The 16,021-nt window shown below is 50.2% G+C and overlaps 1 protein-coding gene across 2 annotated transcripts in view; it reads right to left on the bottom strand.

Annotated features, from left to right (window-relative positions):
• The window catches only part of SPTB (spectrin beta, erythrocytic), a 136,352-nt gene that overhangs the window by 36,297 nt on the left and 84,034 nt on the right, over positions 1-16,021 (bottom strand). For both annotated transcript variants that reach the window (XM_009211736.4, XM_003901929.5), the window contains exons 10-19: positions 15,562-15,679; positions 14,086-14,244; positions 12,564-12,866; positions 11,696-11,846; positions 10,223-11,093; positions 8,947-9,084; positions 3,619-4,375; positions 2,979-3,181; positions 2,775-2,865; positions 1,482-1,628 (exon numbers count right to left, since the gene is read on the bottom strand). In XM_009211736.4, the coding sequence (XP_009210000.2) occupies positions 1,482-1,628; positions 2,775-2,865; positions 2,979-3,181; positions 3,619-4,375; positions 8,947-9,084; positions 10,223-11,093; positions 11,696-11,846; positions 12,564-12,866; positions 14,086-14,244; positions 15,562-15,679 (2,938 nt within the window). The remainder of the gene's footprint in view (positions 1-1,481; positions 1,629-2,774; positions 2,866-2,978; positions 3,182-3,618; positions 4,376-8,946; positions 9,085-10,222; positions 11,094-11,695; positions 11,847-12,563; positions 12,867-14,085; positions 14,245-15,561; positions 15,680-16,021) is intronic.

Raw genomic sequence — 16,021 nt, 5'->3', positions numbered from 1 at the left:
CATTGGAAGAAGAATTGTCTTGGGACACACATAAAATACATTAACACAATAGCTGATGAGTGAAAAAAAAAAGTCTGTGCATAATTTTCATGATATGCACCACCACAGACAAGGAAAAAGTCCTCATATTCAAAGGGTTAGACACTGCTGGTAGGGGAAGCCGGGCAGGGAGAGCAGCGCTGGGGGCAATGATTCAGGGAGACTGCGGCACGGGAGCTGCAGACAAGGGTCAGCTGCTGCAAGAAAAAGGATTCCAGACCCATCCAAGTACAGCCAATGCAGAAACTGCCCCGTGAGTTCCCGAGGTTGTGCACTAACCTTCACTGACCTCCTTTGGTTACTGAAGTTGCCTTGTCTGGTTTTCATCTGCATAGATGTATCATTTTTGGGTGGGCACAGTGTGATATAAATTGGACTTAGGAATCTATATCAGTAATAACAGTTAATTTTTTTTCGGAGACAGAGTCTCTCTCTGTTGCCCAGGCTGGAGTGTAGTGGCGTAATCTTGGCTTACTGCAACCTCCTCCCGCCAGTTTAAACCCTTTTGTGTCTCAGCCTCCTGAGTAGCTGGGATTACAGGCATATGCAACCATACCCAGCTAATTTTTGTATTTTTAGTAGAGATGGGATTTCGCCATGTTGGCTAGGCTGTTCTTGAACTCCTGACCTCAAGTGATCTGCCCACCTCGGCCTCCCAAAGTGCTGGGATTACAGCTGTGAGCCACTGTGCCTGGCCTAAAAGTTACTATTTATTGAGTGTCTCATAATTGCCAAGTACTATGCTAAATGTTTCATTTGTCTTTAAGTATTTAGTGCTCCCAACTCCACTGGGAAGGTCCTATTATTACTCTCATTTCATAGAGGAAGAAACTGAGGCACAGGGAGGTTAAGAAATCAGTCTGATCCTAGGGCTGCTTTTTCATGGACAGCCATGGTAGACAGGAGCAAAGGTAGTGATTTCCACATCTAATTCCAGCCACATTTGGACTTGTCCACTGGGCAAACTCTCTACAGAGGGGTCCCTTAGTTCACCATCTACAAGGAGTGGAAACGACCACTCCCCAGTGGTTCTGCCCATACAAATGATGAGGATTAATGGCTCCCCTGGACCATTCTGATCATCTTGCCTATTCCTCCAGCCCTGTGCAGGACAGTGCCGGAGCCCTAGTGAGGGCAATGGAAAGCAAACATTAACAACTGCTGTCCTGGCACTGGACACTGAAGCTCTAACTAGATGTCCTCAGTGTCCTGGGCTGTTCCTAGATTCAGGTGACCCAGAAGAGGCACTGATTCTGACCAGGTGTACTAAGACTGACTATATCAGGACCTCTGAAGGTTTAACTACTATTTAGAAAGGTTGTTCGCTGCCACGTTCTGTACTGTAAGCAAGCTTTAGGACAGTGTCCACACCTTGGGTGAAGCCCCATCCAGGCAAGCCTATCTGAGCAGAGTGCCCTCCACCACCCACTCACTTTACTTACCGCATCAATGTTCTCTAGACACCCTTCATGGGAAGCCAGCTCTGCCACAAACGCCTGGTGCTTCAGCCATTTATTGTGAAGGTTTCGTGCTTCATCGTAGGAGACATCCTGAGATGTCAGCAGCTTGTCGTTGATCCAAAGAGTGAGCTGTGTGCATAAAGAGTGGGCTGACTGTCCCTGAGTATATTTCTTTGGCAGGGCAGAACCTGCTGCCCATCCCTGGCTGCAGAAGGAGAAGCCCATGGGGAGGAAGTGCAAGCACAGAAGAGAACTCATCTGCAGTTCTGGATCCCTCTGGACCAGCACAGGCAACTTTACCCATGACAGGCCAGGGCTAAAATGTGGGCACAGGTGCATCTTCCCCACTGGAGTGTGTATGGTGTGAGACCAGGGATACTTTACTCTTCTCTCCATATTTCGAGGACCTACGACAGGGCCTAGCATATTCTAGGAACCCAAAGAGTATTTACTGGATGGATGGATAAATCCATCCTTCGGCAGTTTGGTGAGAGATCCTTGATAAACACAGGAAAAAAATGTTATTTGAGGAAGAAGCCAAGGACAGAGGTTGATGAAAATAAAGTTGCCTGGGCTGACAGAAAAGAAGTATGACAAGAAAGAAGTCAAGGAAAACCCCATTCCACGTAGAAAGTACTGTCAATGGAGGGACCTGGGAAGGCGGATTAAAGACCTTCCTTGTACAGCTGGCTCCAGGTTGAGCAAGGACCTTCCTAGCCAGCAGTTTTCCAACTGGCAGGTTTGTTTAAAATGTTCTTTCTCTGTCTCACCCCTTAAAGTTCTGATTCATCTGGCCTGAGTGAGACCCAGGGGTCTGCTTTAACTAGGACCAGGACTGGCTCCATAATTTGCAGGGCCCAGTACAAAATGGAGTTGTTCAAAAGCATGAAGAATTTCAAGATGGCAAGAGTAGAGCATTAAACTGAGCCCAGGACCCTTCTAAGCTAAGCACAGGGTGTGACATAGGTCACACATCCTTGAAGCTGGCCCAGACTGGGTCTTAGGTGATTCTAAAATAGACTGTCCCTAGACTACTCTTAAGAAACTCTGGCCTAGACTTGACAAGTTAAGGATGACTTTTCAGATTTGAAAAAAAAAAAAAAAGTGCAACTGAAGATTCTAGAGGATGACCCAGTTAAGTACCTAGAGGTCCCCGCTCATGGAATCCCACAGCTCGTGGGCTAGAAAGGATCCCTATGGACTTCCCCCCTTGAGGGCACTCTGCTTCTAGAAAGGAATCTCCAGGAAAGCGGCTGCTCCTTGCTGGAGCCTCACCTCCTGGCAGTTCTGGAGGAAGTTCTGTAGCTCCAGGTTGTCTCTCAGGAGGACAGAGGCCTCCTCGGCCTTCTCATTGTTCTTCCTGTGCCTGGAAAGGAAGCCAAAGGCCTAGTCACAATAGTGCCGAGCTTGGGGTCCTCGCGTGGCACCACTACCCCTCTGTGGCTCTGGGGGCCTTGTGGCCCTGGGGCCTGGGAGTACCTGTCCTCAATCAGCTGCACCTTCTCCTTGATCTTGTCTGAGTACAGGTTTCCCTCAGCTACCAGCTTGTTTCCAGAGTCCACAGGACTCAAGACCTTATCCCGGTTGTTCTCCATAGACCCCAAGAAATCCTCAAACTTCCGGATCCCAGCCTCTGCAGCTTCCAGGGAGTCTGGGGGCTCCAAGTGAGCCAGAGTGTATTCCTGTTGGAGCAAGTTTCCAGACAAGGCATGAAGACACATGGAGGAGGTGATGAGCACACCTACCAAGTGGGAGCACCACGTGCAGCCACACAGGCCACAGTCTGAATGAGCCCCCTGAATGAGCAGGGAGGAGGTGCTACTCCCCAGGTCTTGCCCCCACTCCTACCCCAGGGGCACCAATAAACAGTGTGCCTAAAGCCACATGGAAGACTAACCACCCAGGGCAAAATGCGCTTCTCTAGCCTCTGATAGACCCAGGAACAAGGCATAGGGCTGGAAAAGGCAACTAATGAGAAACAAAGATTTCCCCCATGAGTGAATACAGAGTACAAGACAAGAGTCATGTGGTCCCTGAGCCTTTCAGCACATTTGTAGACTCACCACAAGAGCTACTGCCCTGAGAGACCCGCCTGTCCCAGCCCTGAATGCCTCTCTACCTGGTTGCTGAGGATGGCTTCGGCCTGCTTGGCATCTTTCTGGAACTCCTGGAAGCCAAGGCACTGAGCGAGGGTGTGGCTGCGGCTCTCCCACATCCTGCCCAGGGCATCCCAGCCAGTATCCAGGCCTTCCAGCCGCTGGCCCAGAAGCAGATACTCTGGGTCCGTCTGGCCTTGGATCACTTTCTCCCCAGACTCCTTAACACGCTGGTAGCTGTCTTGGTGCCCATCAATCTCATCCTTGATACCTGCATGCTGCTGCAGGAGCTGCTCGGCCTCTGGGAGGGATTCGGGCATGTCCTCGGAGGCCACAACCTTCTGGGTGATGGAGAGCCAGGCCTGGAAGTCATCCAGATCCTGCAGGAAGGCCTGCAGCTGGCTGACTTCCCCCAGCAAGTCCTCCTGGCCCCGCAGGGCTTGCTGCAGGCCCTGCCACAGCTCCTCCAAGTGTTTTTGCCGCTGACCAATGTCCTCCTTCTGCTCAGGGTGCGAGTCCATCAGCTGCTGGGACTCACGCTCCAGGGCATCCACACGGGCCTGGATGGCGGCCACGTCACGCTCCAGCCCTGACAACTTCCGCTGGATGGCGATGACACCTGCCAGGTCCCGCCCCAGGTCTTTTGTGGACTCCACTACCTTTGTCTTGTCCGTGATCCACTTGCTGGTCTCCTCACAATCCACGCAGTAGTTGTGCACTCGGAGGGCTGAGTCCACAGCCTCCCGCCGCTTTGACACCAGGGTCTGGAATGCCTGCCACCTGCCGGATGGGGACACAGCCCAGAGGAGAGAGACACCTTCTCCCTTAACTCTTCCCATAGGAGACCCTGACCCCTTCCCACATTTCTCGCAATCTCCCCGCACAGACTTTGTATGATAAAAAGAAAAACAAAATCTACCTAACAAAGCGTGGGTGAGCAAAATTCACTTATCCAATTTTAACTCAAGACATATATCACTGTCAATCAGATCTTTTGATCAGCAGGGGGCAATTAGTGATGTGATTCCAACCATAAGTAAAGGAACATGAAAGCAAAGGCTATGCATGTAGTTGGATTTCAGGCAAATATACAATTTCCCCAGAGTTTATGAAATATCAAAGTAATTAAAAGGCTCACATTAACTTCAAGAATGCTTCAGGACATAGGGTCGCCAGCTGCCCTAGAGGAACCATGTAAACGCCCAAGGCCACATGCAAAGTCTCCTAGGGCCTGATAAAGATCACCTTGGATCTAAGAGAAAAGATGCCCTGGTGAAAAAGAAGATGAATAAGAGGAGAGGGAAGAAGAGAATGAGGAGGAATAAGCTGTGATGATAATTTAAAAGACTAACATAATTTTAACCTTCGAGCACAGTGTTGCTATGAAACATGGAAATGTGCTAAGGTCTGGTGGATGCCTGGGGGCCTGGGGTCAGTCTGCAGTACACAATAAACCTCTTTCAAAGAGCTGCCCATCAGCCGGGCCAGACCACTAGGGACACTACCCTTGGGCCTAGGTTCACTCATTCTGCATCACAGTAATACGCAGGCTGAATGCTCATTCTCTAATTGAACCCATCTTTCTTGAACACCCAGAGGGGTATAAGGCATTTTGTTGGCCTCTGGGAGAATACAGACATAATTAGGCCTTGCCCTGTGGGGTATATGATTTAGAGAAATATTCAGACAAGCTCACAAATAACATAGCATAAAGTTTCATGTACACAGCACCTACCAGGCAGAGAGGAGGACTAAGGGAGCTGGAAGGAGCAACGGGGTGACAGTCGCTCACGTGACCTCCACACAACCCATCACTGGACACAAAGCCCCAGTCAGTGAACACACCCCCAGTGCCTCCACTGGAGTGACCAATTAAAGGATGGGACCAAGTCTCTCATTCATCTTTGTCCCCTGCCTCCGGGGATGGAAGCCGAGGGACTAGCAAATGGACTAGGCAGAGGGCGCTGTTGTGCATTCCCAAGGTGTGACAACAGCAGCCAGTGTGATTTGAAAGGTCTGCAGAGAGATGTAAGAGACAGGCTGGGAGAGACCAGGGATACGAGGGAGGACAGACAGCCTGCAGATTTCTTGGCTCCCATCCTAGACCATGAAGACCCCGTGCTCTGGGAATTCTGTGCCTGTCTGGCACACAGATGGTGCTCTGAGGCTGGGAAATCAAGGGGTTTTCTCCACGTTTGTTTGAAACCCCTGGAATCGACAGGGAAGTGTTCCTGGGAGAGGGTCTGGCTGTGTGCCCGGGCAAGAGGCGCCATAGTGATTTTCCAGGCCTTTCCTGGAGCGGCCCCGCTGTAGCCATTGGGTGGAGGCCACACAAAGATGCACTGGAGTTTGGGTCTAGTGTGCTTCCGAAATCTACACTTGCCCCTGCCACTGCACTGTCTTTGAGATGCAGGAAGTTGATAGAGCCACTCTAGTTAGCACTGGTCAGGCGACATCGAGAGTTCAGGTTTGGTCCTGGGCCAGGTTTTTCTTCAACTGGAATATGCAGATGGCAAAAGATGATCACACATTCATCAAGTGTTTGAATGACTCACACAGAAGCTTGGCAGAAAAATTTTAGTTTTTTCCCAGTTCACTCATGTACTAAGCATTTATCAAGCAACTCTCAGGTGCCTTGCGGCATACACTGATCTAGGTACTAGGGATATGGAAAGAACTATGCAGGCTGGGTGCAGTGGCTCACACCTGTCAATCACAGCAATTTGGGAAGCTGAGGCTGGATGATCACTTGAGCCCAGGAGTTCAGGACCAGCCTAGGCAATATAGTGAGACCTCATCTCTACAAAAAAACAAAAAATTAGCTGGGTATAGTAGTGTGCATCTGTAGCACTAGTTACTCAGGAGACTGAGGTGGGAGAATCACTTGAGCCTGGGAGGCTGAGGCTGCAGTGAGCCAAAATTGCACCACTGCACTCCAGCCTGGGCAATGGAGTGAGATTCTGTCTCTATAAAAAATTAATTAATTAATTAATAAAGAATAATGCAAAGTCCTTGCTTTCATTCAAGTAGTTAGAGACATAAACAAGTCTATAATCCATCAAGTGGTGATAAGTGCAAAGAAAAAATAAAAGAAGGTAACAATATAGAGGCCAAAGGGGTCAGCGAGAGGAAGGATGTGCTGCTTTCAACGGGGTGGTCAGTGGGGGTCACACCAATCAGCTGACATTTGAGCTGAGACCTGAATAAAAAGAGTAAGCCAAGGGCACAGCTAGGAAAGTAATATTCCAAACAGGAGGAACCTCAAAAATGTGTTTGGTGTGCAAAGCCCTTGGGCAATGTAAATAGACACAGGTCTTCATTTGCTTACATAGTCTAGTAGGAAAGTCCTTGGGGACAAAAATAATTAGAATATAAGATAGGATGTGAAGCTCAAAACCAGTACAAAGGAGGAAAAGATGGCTTTTCATCTGGAAAACTGGAAAGCAAGTGACTTGGACGGGCCCAGGCAGAGACAGGATTTGGAATAATGTAGAGGTAGGGAGAATGCACCCTGAGGAAAAGCACTGCAGAGGCACAAGACGACTCTGGGGGTGGAGGTGTAGAATGGGCATTGTTCTGAAAAATAACTGAAGAGCTATACACGGAAGAGGAACCAGGGTAAGTCTGATCTCTCTCAAGGGCAGAGCCAGAATCAATAGGTACACATTTCAAGGAGGCAGATTTCCACTCAATGGAAGAGCAAATTTTTTAACCAAAAAGAGTTGCCCAAAAATGAGACAGGCTGCAGGGTGAGGGAGTGAGTTCCCCATCGCTGGCTAGACTGGGTGACTTCTCAGGTCCCTTTCAACTCTCAAATTTAATTTAATTTCATGCCTCAGGTTTTTTTCTCACTTAAGGATGGCAGGTACCTGGATATTTATCACTTGGGGATGGGGCCTGTTTTAGGGGTCTGTAAAGATCAACATTCTCAGACTATAGTTCATTGTTGAGCTGATGAGTTCTTCCTCTCAGGAAGTTTCTCTGGTTTAGACCTGCCCTACTTTCCTCAATTATGCAGCAATTGCAATAATCTCTACCACCTCCTGCCCACCAGCACACACAAACTCATGACCTACAAGGCAAAAGAAGAGGGAAGAGGTATTCTCTTCCTTTGTAAAACATCAGATTGACAAAGGAATCTCCTGAACCACACTCTCCAGCTTGGGCTGCTAAGACAATCATCCCATTCTAGTGGCTCTAAAGAATTCTGGTCATCGCTGCCTCCCCTTAACCCCCCAGTGAAGTCTCCACTGTGCTGATCCCTTTCTTTACAATGGAGTCTTCTCCAGGCCCACCTCCCAGATTGCCTCAGGCACAGCAAGGCTCTACTGTGGGGCACAAGTGTGGGGAAGGGGCCAGGGTAGTGGGGAGGTGGTGAACACGTGGCATTGCATGTGCAGGGCCCAGGGTAAAGACAGGGAATGCAGGCGTTTGCTGTGTCCTCAAAGATCCTCTAGGAACTCGTGGGCAATTTCACCCCACACTGAAAGCACCCCCTCTCTAAAGGCTCCTCGGGGCCTGTTTTTTGTTCTGGCCACAAAGCTTACTTAAGGCTCCCTGCTAATTCTCCTCTTCATTCAAGCCAGCCTCATTATCAATACTGCATTTGGCACAGGCTGGAGCATTTTTTTATGGACAGTACTTAAGAGCTCTCAGAAAGCAATTTTCTCTGCCCAAGAATGTCCGGGGAAATATAGCATGAGAAGCATATGGCCTGATTCTGAGTTTGGGCACACTTGGGACGTGCCCTCCATCACACATACACACACCTGCCCTCCCCAGGCACAGCATTCGAGCCTCCCAGGACTCGTTTCTCTCCCTCCCTGGGCTGTTCACACCTCGATCATTCCTCCTTGCTGCTACAACTCCAGTACTACTGGGAAGGAACCATGGCTGAGACAGACAGGAATGTTGGTGGGGGGGCGGTGGCTCATGCCTGTAATCCCAGCACTTTGGGAGGCCCAGGTGGGCAGATCGCTTGAGGCCAGGAATGAGAGCAGCCTGGCCAATGTGGTGAAACCCCGTCTCTACTAAAAATACAAAAACTAGCCAGGAATGGTACTGCGCGCCTGTAATCCCAGCTGCTTGGGAGGCTGAGGCACACGAATAGCTTGAACCTGGGAAGTGGAAGTTGCAGTGAGCTGAGATCACACCACTGCACTCCAGCCTGGGTAAAAGAGTGAGGCTCTGTCTCAAAAACAAACAAACAAACAAAAACAAAAAAACAGGAATGATGAGGGTACAGAAGTGTTGGTGCATAGTAGGTGGCCTAAATTTTGGGCCTGGCCCCCAGAAGTGTGTCAGATGTCGAGAGACAATGCCCCCCGCCCCATGCCCTACCCACACCCCACCTGGTGTTTAGATGGTCCTGGTACTGCTTCACCTCCCCACTGCGTGGGTGGCCACTCTCTACCAAGCTGTTGGCAGCGAGGTTCACACCATCAATCTGAGTCATCAAAGTCTTCATCTCCTGGTCCAGGATGTCGAACCTGATAGGGGCAGAGGGAAATGAGGATGAGTGAGGCAGCAGCAGACACTTCCTTGCCAGTGGCACCCCCAGTCTCCAGAACATGTAGCTCTTGCTTTCTCCTTCCACTGCCTAAACCGTTTGTTCAGGTGAGGCAGGAGGAAGAAGACAGATATGCTGGCCCTCCTTTCTGGTTCGTAGGTTTGATTTTGTGAGTTAGCATTGCCTGGAACAGGCCTTGAGAGAGTCAGTTACTTCCTACACAGGCTTCTGGCTCAACAGAGACATATGAAGGGGAGGGAGGGCTGAAGAGAGGTTACTGTATATTTGTGTGGGGGATGTCAATTGTCACAAGGGCCACCTTCCAGGCCTCCACTATTCTGGCTGTTGCTTTTGGACTCTGAGTCCAATGCCTTGACATCTTGATCCGAAAGCTACCCTTTCCAGTCAGGTGCTCCATTCCTGGGTAAGATAAGGAAAAGCTGCTGGGGTGGTGGTTGGGGGGAATTTGTGGTTCTGAAGGCCGATCCTTCAAGGGTAAGAGCCCAGGATTCTCCAGCATCAGTGCAGCACCACCTTGGCACTGCTCCAGAGAGTGGCCTCTCCTCCTCCTGACTCCCTGAATTCTGTGCTTCGGCTGTGGAGATGCCTCACAGACTGCGGCGTGCCTCACCATCTGGGGTACTGATGAAATCAGAATACCAGGGGTGAAAGTGGCCTTGCAGACAGGGGGTTTGCAAACTCTCTCTGTGGCCCCTCAGAGTCCCCTGGCTTAGGGACTGCCACGAAAGGCTAGAGCTGGCAGAGTCCTGGCCTCTCAACCTCCTTCTCCAGAGTAGCTCCATTTTTCCTCTGTGTGACCTAGGGGTTCCATACACAATTCATCTGAGCAAAGACTGCTATCGCTGAAAAGTAACTGAATAACTGGACTAGAGAAATTCCCTTTGTTTGAGGAACGCAAGGCCCCAGTGGGTGAAGTACTCCAGACCACAGAGCCAGAATAGAACTTGTGACTCCCAATGCCTGGACTTTGCAACAAAGGGCATCCCAGGGCCTCTCAAAGAGACCTTTGCTGATCCAGAGACTATTACCAAACTAGGTGGGAGATGGTGCCCAGACCTGGGTGCAGGGAGGTGAGGAAAAGATGAGTTAACTCTGACCTGTGCTGCACCACCTCCAGGTCCTCCAGGGTGTCTGGCATTTCCATCTCGGCCAGCCACTTCTCCTTCTCGCCCATCCACAGCTCGCAGGCATCTGTCTCCCCAAACACCGTGTACAGGTCCAGGGCTTCCTGCAGCCTCTGTTGACGCAGGTCTGCCTGGGCCACCACCTGTTGGTAGAGCTCCCGCAGGGCCTGCAGCCGATGGGTCACGTCTGGGGAATCCCGAAACTCTTCGGGGAATCCCTGGGCCTGCTGCTCCAGGTGCTCCATCACCCCACGGCTCTCCTCCAGCTCCTCCAGGAAGTCCTTGTGCTTTTTCCCCAGGGCCCGCGTGGCCCCTTCGTCCTGCCCTACATCTTCACCAGAGAGCAGCCGGTGGGCGTCTTGCAGCCAAACCTTCAGGTCATCCGCATCGCCCTGGAACTGGAAAAAGTTCTCAGCATCCTGGAGGTTCTTCTTGCGGAAGGCAGCCAGCTCCTTCAGCTGGTCCCACTGAGCCGACACCTCCTTGATGCGGGCCTCGATCTGCGGGTGCCCAAACTGCTTGCGCGCAACCATGTCATGAGCCTCCTGGAAGATCTGCTCCAGGTGGGCATCTAGCCCACGGAGCTCGTCCTCAAAAGCCTTGTGCTTGCGCTGTAGGATGAGCACACTGGTCAGGTCTTTGCCACAGTCCAGGGAAGAATAGATCTGCTCCTTCTCCTTGATCCAGCTCTCGGCCTCATTCATCTCCCAGAAGAACTTCCAGAGTCGTTTAGACTGCTCCAGTTGGGCCTTCCGCCCAGCTGCCATGTTGCTCAGCTCCTCAAAGCACTGCTCCAGGTGGCTGATGCGGTCCTGGATGACCTGGGGGTCACAAGGCTGGTACCCTGGAAGAAATAGGGGGAAGGAGGACAAAGTGGGGAATGGGCTTCATTTATGGGCACGCTTCAGATAAGCTGTCAGGTTGGAACTACACAAACCTGAAGCTGCCATGACACTGGGGCTTTGGGGTTGGGTGCAGCGGGGTCCCAGTTGCTCAGAGGGCAGACAGATTCTTTATAATTATTTCCCACTGAACTTCAGGGTTAAGGAAGATAAAAAGTGGGGTTAGTTCTTAATAGAAATGTACAACATAAAATTATTTTTTAAATTAATTTAAAAAAATTTTCAAGGTCATTCTTGAAAGAGGCAGTGAGGTCTCTTATTTAAAACAAGAATCTGGAAACCTAAATTGTCTCAGCCATGACTTGAACTAGCAAGGAGAATGAAGGACAGATGATGGCTCCTTGGTGATTATAGGTTATGGAAGCAGTGGTCGGCTCTCTAGAGAGTTTGACTGTCCCTCAAGCTTCTTTCTTGGACCATTATTTGATGAAAGAAACAGAACTTTAAAGTTGGTTCCAGGAGATTTATCCAAGTTGGGGTGTTAGGCCAGAGGATGAGGCTCTGGCATCAGAAGCCTTAACAGGGGAGACAGACTTGGTCTCACCTTTCCCCTCAGTGAACTTCAGGGTGGCTGCAGTGATGGCCTTCACTTTGTCCCCTTGGATGGCAATGTCAGCTTCCATCAACTTGTGCTTCTGTAGCAGGTCTTCAACCTCCAACAAGTGCTTCCCAAACTCGGCAGACAAGAGGTGAGCCTGGCAAAGAGAACAGCAGAAAGGAAATGAGGAGAAACGAAGAGACCTACACATTAGGAGAAGAGACCCCTGCAAAGGGCATGTCCCTGGTGTCTGAGCAAGGGTGAGCCTAATGCAGCCAGAAAAGGGCTGCTGCTGATGATGGAAGAAGCTCCAGAGGGGGAGTGTCTACTGGAGGTGCCCATCAGCATCATCCATGGAACATCTTACAGATGCTCAAGGCCCACACTCATCTACTGCATCGATCTCAGGGTTGGGGCCTGGCCATGTGTATTTTCACAAAGCTCCAGAGGCAGTCTGATGTGTGTCCTCAGTTGAGACTCACTACGGCAGAGAGAGAGGAGAGGTTGCCCTTACGCTGGGAGGTCTGGATTCTAACCAGAGTCAAATTGTAATTACTAAGAGCCTGATTCTCCAGGTTCCTGATTAATGTATGTCTCTTCAAGGCCCTGCAGGTTGGCACCAGTGCTGCCACAAACCCAAGATTTCTCAATCACCAGGGTACCATGGACCTGGGCTGGTATCACCTGCTGGAGCAGAGTGGACCAAGAGGCACAGAGGCAAGTGCAGCTAGACACTGCTGCCTCAGTTTCTCTATTTTGACCCAGATATATGACTGGCTGGGAGGTGTCTAAGGAAGCCTATGCTAACTGCAGGGCCCCTGAGACCCAACGTGAGTGCTGCAGGGCATGGCAGGAGGTGGCCCCCAGGGCCCACCTTGATCTCATCCATCCAGTCAATGCTGTGCAGCATGTCCTGGAAGAGCTTCTGCAGTGCCAGGGTGGTCTCAAGCCTCTGGCGCCGGGACCGCAGCAGCTCCTGCAGGTAGCTCCACAGGCGCAGGATATTGTCCTTGCGGGCCGTGATGCGCTTCTGGTCATGGTAGTTCTCCTTCTCCAGCTCCTGAGCCAGGTCCTCCAGGGCTCTCACCCGCTCCTCGTAGGCAGCCGTGTCAGTCTCGATGGCCTCGTGCTTCTTCTTGGCAGCCTCCACAGCTGCCAAGTCATACCCGAAGTTATCCTGCCCCACGGGAGAAAAACAGGCAGCTCAGTGAGACACCCTGGGGCTCATCCCCAAATGCAGGGAAAGGGCGGGTCCCTTCAGAACCAGTGCTAGATGGGAAAGCACATTCCCAAGAACTTCGCCTTCCTTTCGCAGCTGTCTTATCAGACCCAAATTCCAAAAAGTAATGTCTTACAAGAGCCTCTAAGAGAAGTTCATGGTTTGTTGTTTTTTTTTTTTAGATGGAGTTTCACTCTTGTTTGCCCAGGCTGGAGTGCAATGGCACGATCACAGCTCACCGCAACCTCCACCTCCCAGGTTCGAGCAATTCTCCTGCCTCAGCCTCCTTAATAGCTGGGATTATAGGCATGTGCCACCACACCCGGCCAATTTTGTATTTTTAGTAGAGACGGGGGTTCTCCATGTTGGTCAGGCTGGTCTCGAACTCCCGACCTCAGGTGATCCGCCCGCCTCTGCCTCCCAAAGTGCTGGGATTACAGGCGTGAGCCACCGCGCCCGGCGACAAGTTCGTGATTTTACTGCCTGTGCCACCCGTGTGGGAGATGCAGCCTGTGTGTTACTAATGGAGCCCCTTGGTGGCCTGCTGGCACTCCCCACCCTGCCTTGAGTGGACTTGTTGGATTTGGGGCAGGAAGGGGCTGCTTCTCACTCAGAAACCATGCACCAGCAAACAGATGATTTATTCACACGCTCTCTGGGGTGCGCATACACTCTCCAGTGCTCTCAGAATACTCGTTGCCCCTTTTTGGAAAGAATCTAATTTGATTCCAAGTTTTAAGTGAGAGGGAACAGGTGCTCTGATGAAGAATCAGCCCTGGGGTCCATTCTTAGCTAGAATTATGTCACAGCACCAGAGGCCAGAGTCCAAAAGGCATGCCCGACACAGACAAGGTGCAATCTGTGATTTTACCATATCCCCCAAGAACCACGATTTAACATCAACTCAAATCCCAGCTGTAGTTGACACTACAAGCCCACAAAAGACAACTTCAGCAGCCAGTTCTAGACTCCAAGGCTCTTTCCTAAAAATGAGATTTAATAAATCCTGGAGAGCTCCTCCCCAGATGCAAATCTTGATCCACCAGATCATGGGGGAGCTGGGATGCAAGGCACAAGGAGAGGCTGTGAGAAGCCAGCTTGGACTCCAGCCCGGCCAAAAGCTGGGGGCTCTGAAGAATGTCCCCTCTCCTGTCACCCAAAGCATGTCCCTCATTACCTGGGCCACGAGGCGCTGGTTTTCATTGAGCCAGGTCTCTCTCATTGCAGCCTTCCGGTCAAAGCGCCGGGCCAGTTGCTCTAGCTTCTCCTGCCGAATGAGCTCATTTCTCAAGGCCAGCTCCCGCCGATACTCAGCTTCCTCCAGGCTTTCCCAGGCCTGCACAAAGGGTGGAATGAGAATTCTTGGGGTACAGGAGAAATGCCTCAGTTTGGGGGCTCCACCTCTTTAACCCAACACTGAGTGATTTCTGGAATTGAGGTACAACCTGATGCTCTTGGGTGATGTGGTAACAGATTAAAGATCACTAAAAGCCTTTTGGCTTTCATGTCTGGACGCATGAAAGATTCAGAGGGCACTGCTCATGAGTCTCACTTCCCTCTTCCCCTAAACCTGCCTCAGACTCTTGGCCCAAAATAATGTTTTTCACTTCTCTGAATGCTCAGTAAGTTCTTTTTTTTTTTTTTTTTTTTTTTTTTGAGACAGAGTCTCACTCTGTTGCCCAGGCTGGAGTGCAGTGGCACAATCTCAGCTCTCCACAAGCTCCGCCTCCCGGGTTCACACCATTCTCCTGCCTCAGCCTCCCGAGTAGATGGGACTACAGGTGCCCGCCACCATGCCCGGCTAAATTTTTTGTATTTTTAGTAGAGACGGGGTTTCACCATGTTAGCCAGGATGGTCTCGAGCTCCTGACCTCGTGATCCGCCTGCCTCGGCTTCCAAAAGTGTTAGGATTACAGGCTTAAGCCACCGTGCCTGGCTATGCTCAGTAAGTTCTTATTGACTAATGGCTACCTCCGTTCAATATGAACTGCCAGGTGGTGGTAAGCCTCCAAACCTCTGAAATGTCATAGGCATTTTCCTTTGGTTATAAGTAGTTAATATTCCATCTTCAAAGACAAACTCAAGGTTCTACAGAGGACAGGCTATAAAACTGACTCCAAAAAAAATGGACTAGGAGGCTGGGTGTGGTGGCTCACATGTGTAATCTCAGCACTTTGGGAGGCCAAGATGGAAGGATTGTTTGAGCCCAGTTCAAAACCAGCCTAGGCAACATTGCCAGACTCTGTCTCTATACAAAATACAAAATTTAGCTGGGTGTGGTGGTGCACGCCTGTAGTCCCACCTACTGAGGCTGAGGTGGGAGCTTCACTTGAGCCCGGGAGGGTGAGGCTGCAGTGAGCTGTGATTGTGCCACTGCACTGCCACCTGGGTGGAAGAGTGAGACCCTGTCTGCCAAAAAAAAAAAAGGACTCAGGGACTCAGAGCATCTGAACAGGGGGATTAAAGGAGGGTGGAAGAGTAGAGTCTGACCCCTCAGAACCAGGTTCAGATAACTCCCCCAAATAGTCAACATGTGGATTAATAACACCAAAGAAAGTGGCTTGGTTTAATCTGGTCCAATGACCATTCACTGTGTCCTTATCAGGAATTCAATCAATCCACCATCAATGCATAATGGAAAATGCTGTGGTACCCTGTTGATGTCAGACACTAGTTTCCCATCGTGGGGTGTGTACACTTTCTGATTGTTGGCTCTCATCCGGGACTGGATGGTAAAAAGTAGAACTTCTAGATTCCCCTTCTCTTGAAACCTGTCAAGAAAACAGAGGTAGGAAGACTGGTATTAATCTCATATCTCATGGCCAATTTTTTTTGCTGAAGTCAATACGGAACTGTGGCATCTTGAAGCTTAGATAGCAAAGCATATTTCCCTTAAAAACACAGAAAAACTAAAGAGAATCTATAGGTCTGCTTACCTATTAAAACATCTATCCTTCTCACCAACTAAGATCTAATAGGGGTTTGGGTCTTTACAATATAAACCAAAGGAAACACAATGGCCACCATAGCATTTATCATTTGCTTCTACATGGGAAGCTGAGGTATTCTGGTAATTCCTGTAAATATCAAGTTTTACTGATCAATACAAAAAA

The sequence above is a fragment of the Papio anubis genome, chromosome 7 (assembly GCF_008728515.1).
Source record: "Papio anubis isolate 15944 chromosome 7, Panubis1.0, whole genome shotgun sequence".
Classification (NCBI taxonomy): Eukaryota; Metazoa; Chordata; class Mammalia; order Primates; family Cercopithecidae; genus Papio; species Papio anubis.
The sequence above is the reverse complement of the archived record's forward strand: the minus strand, read 5'-3'. Positions and strand labels throughout refer to the sequence as shown.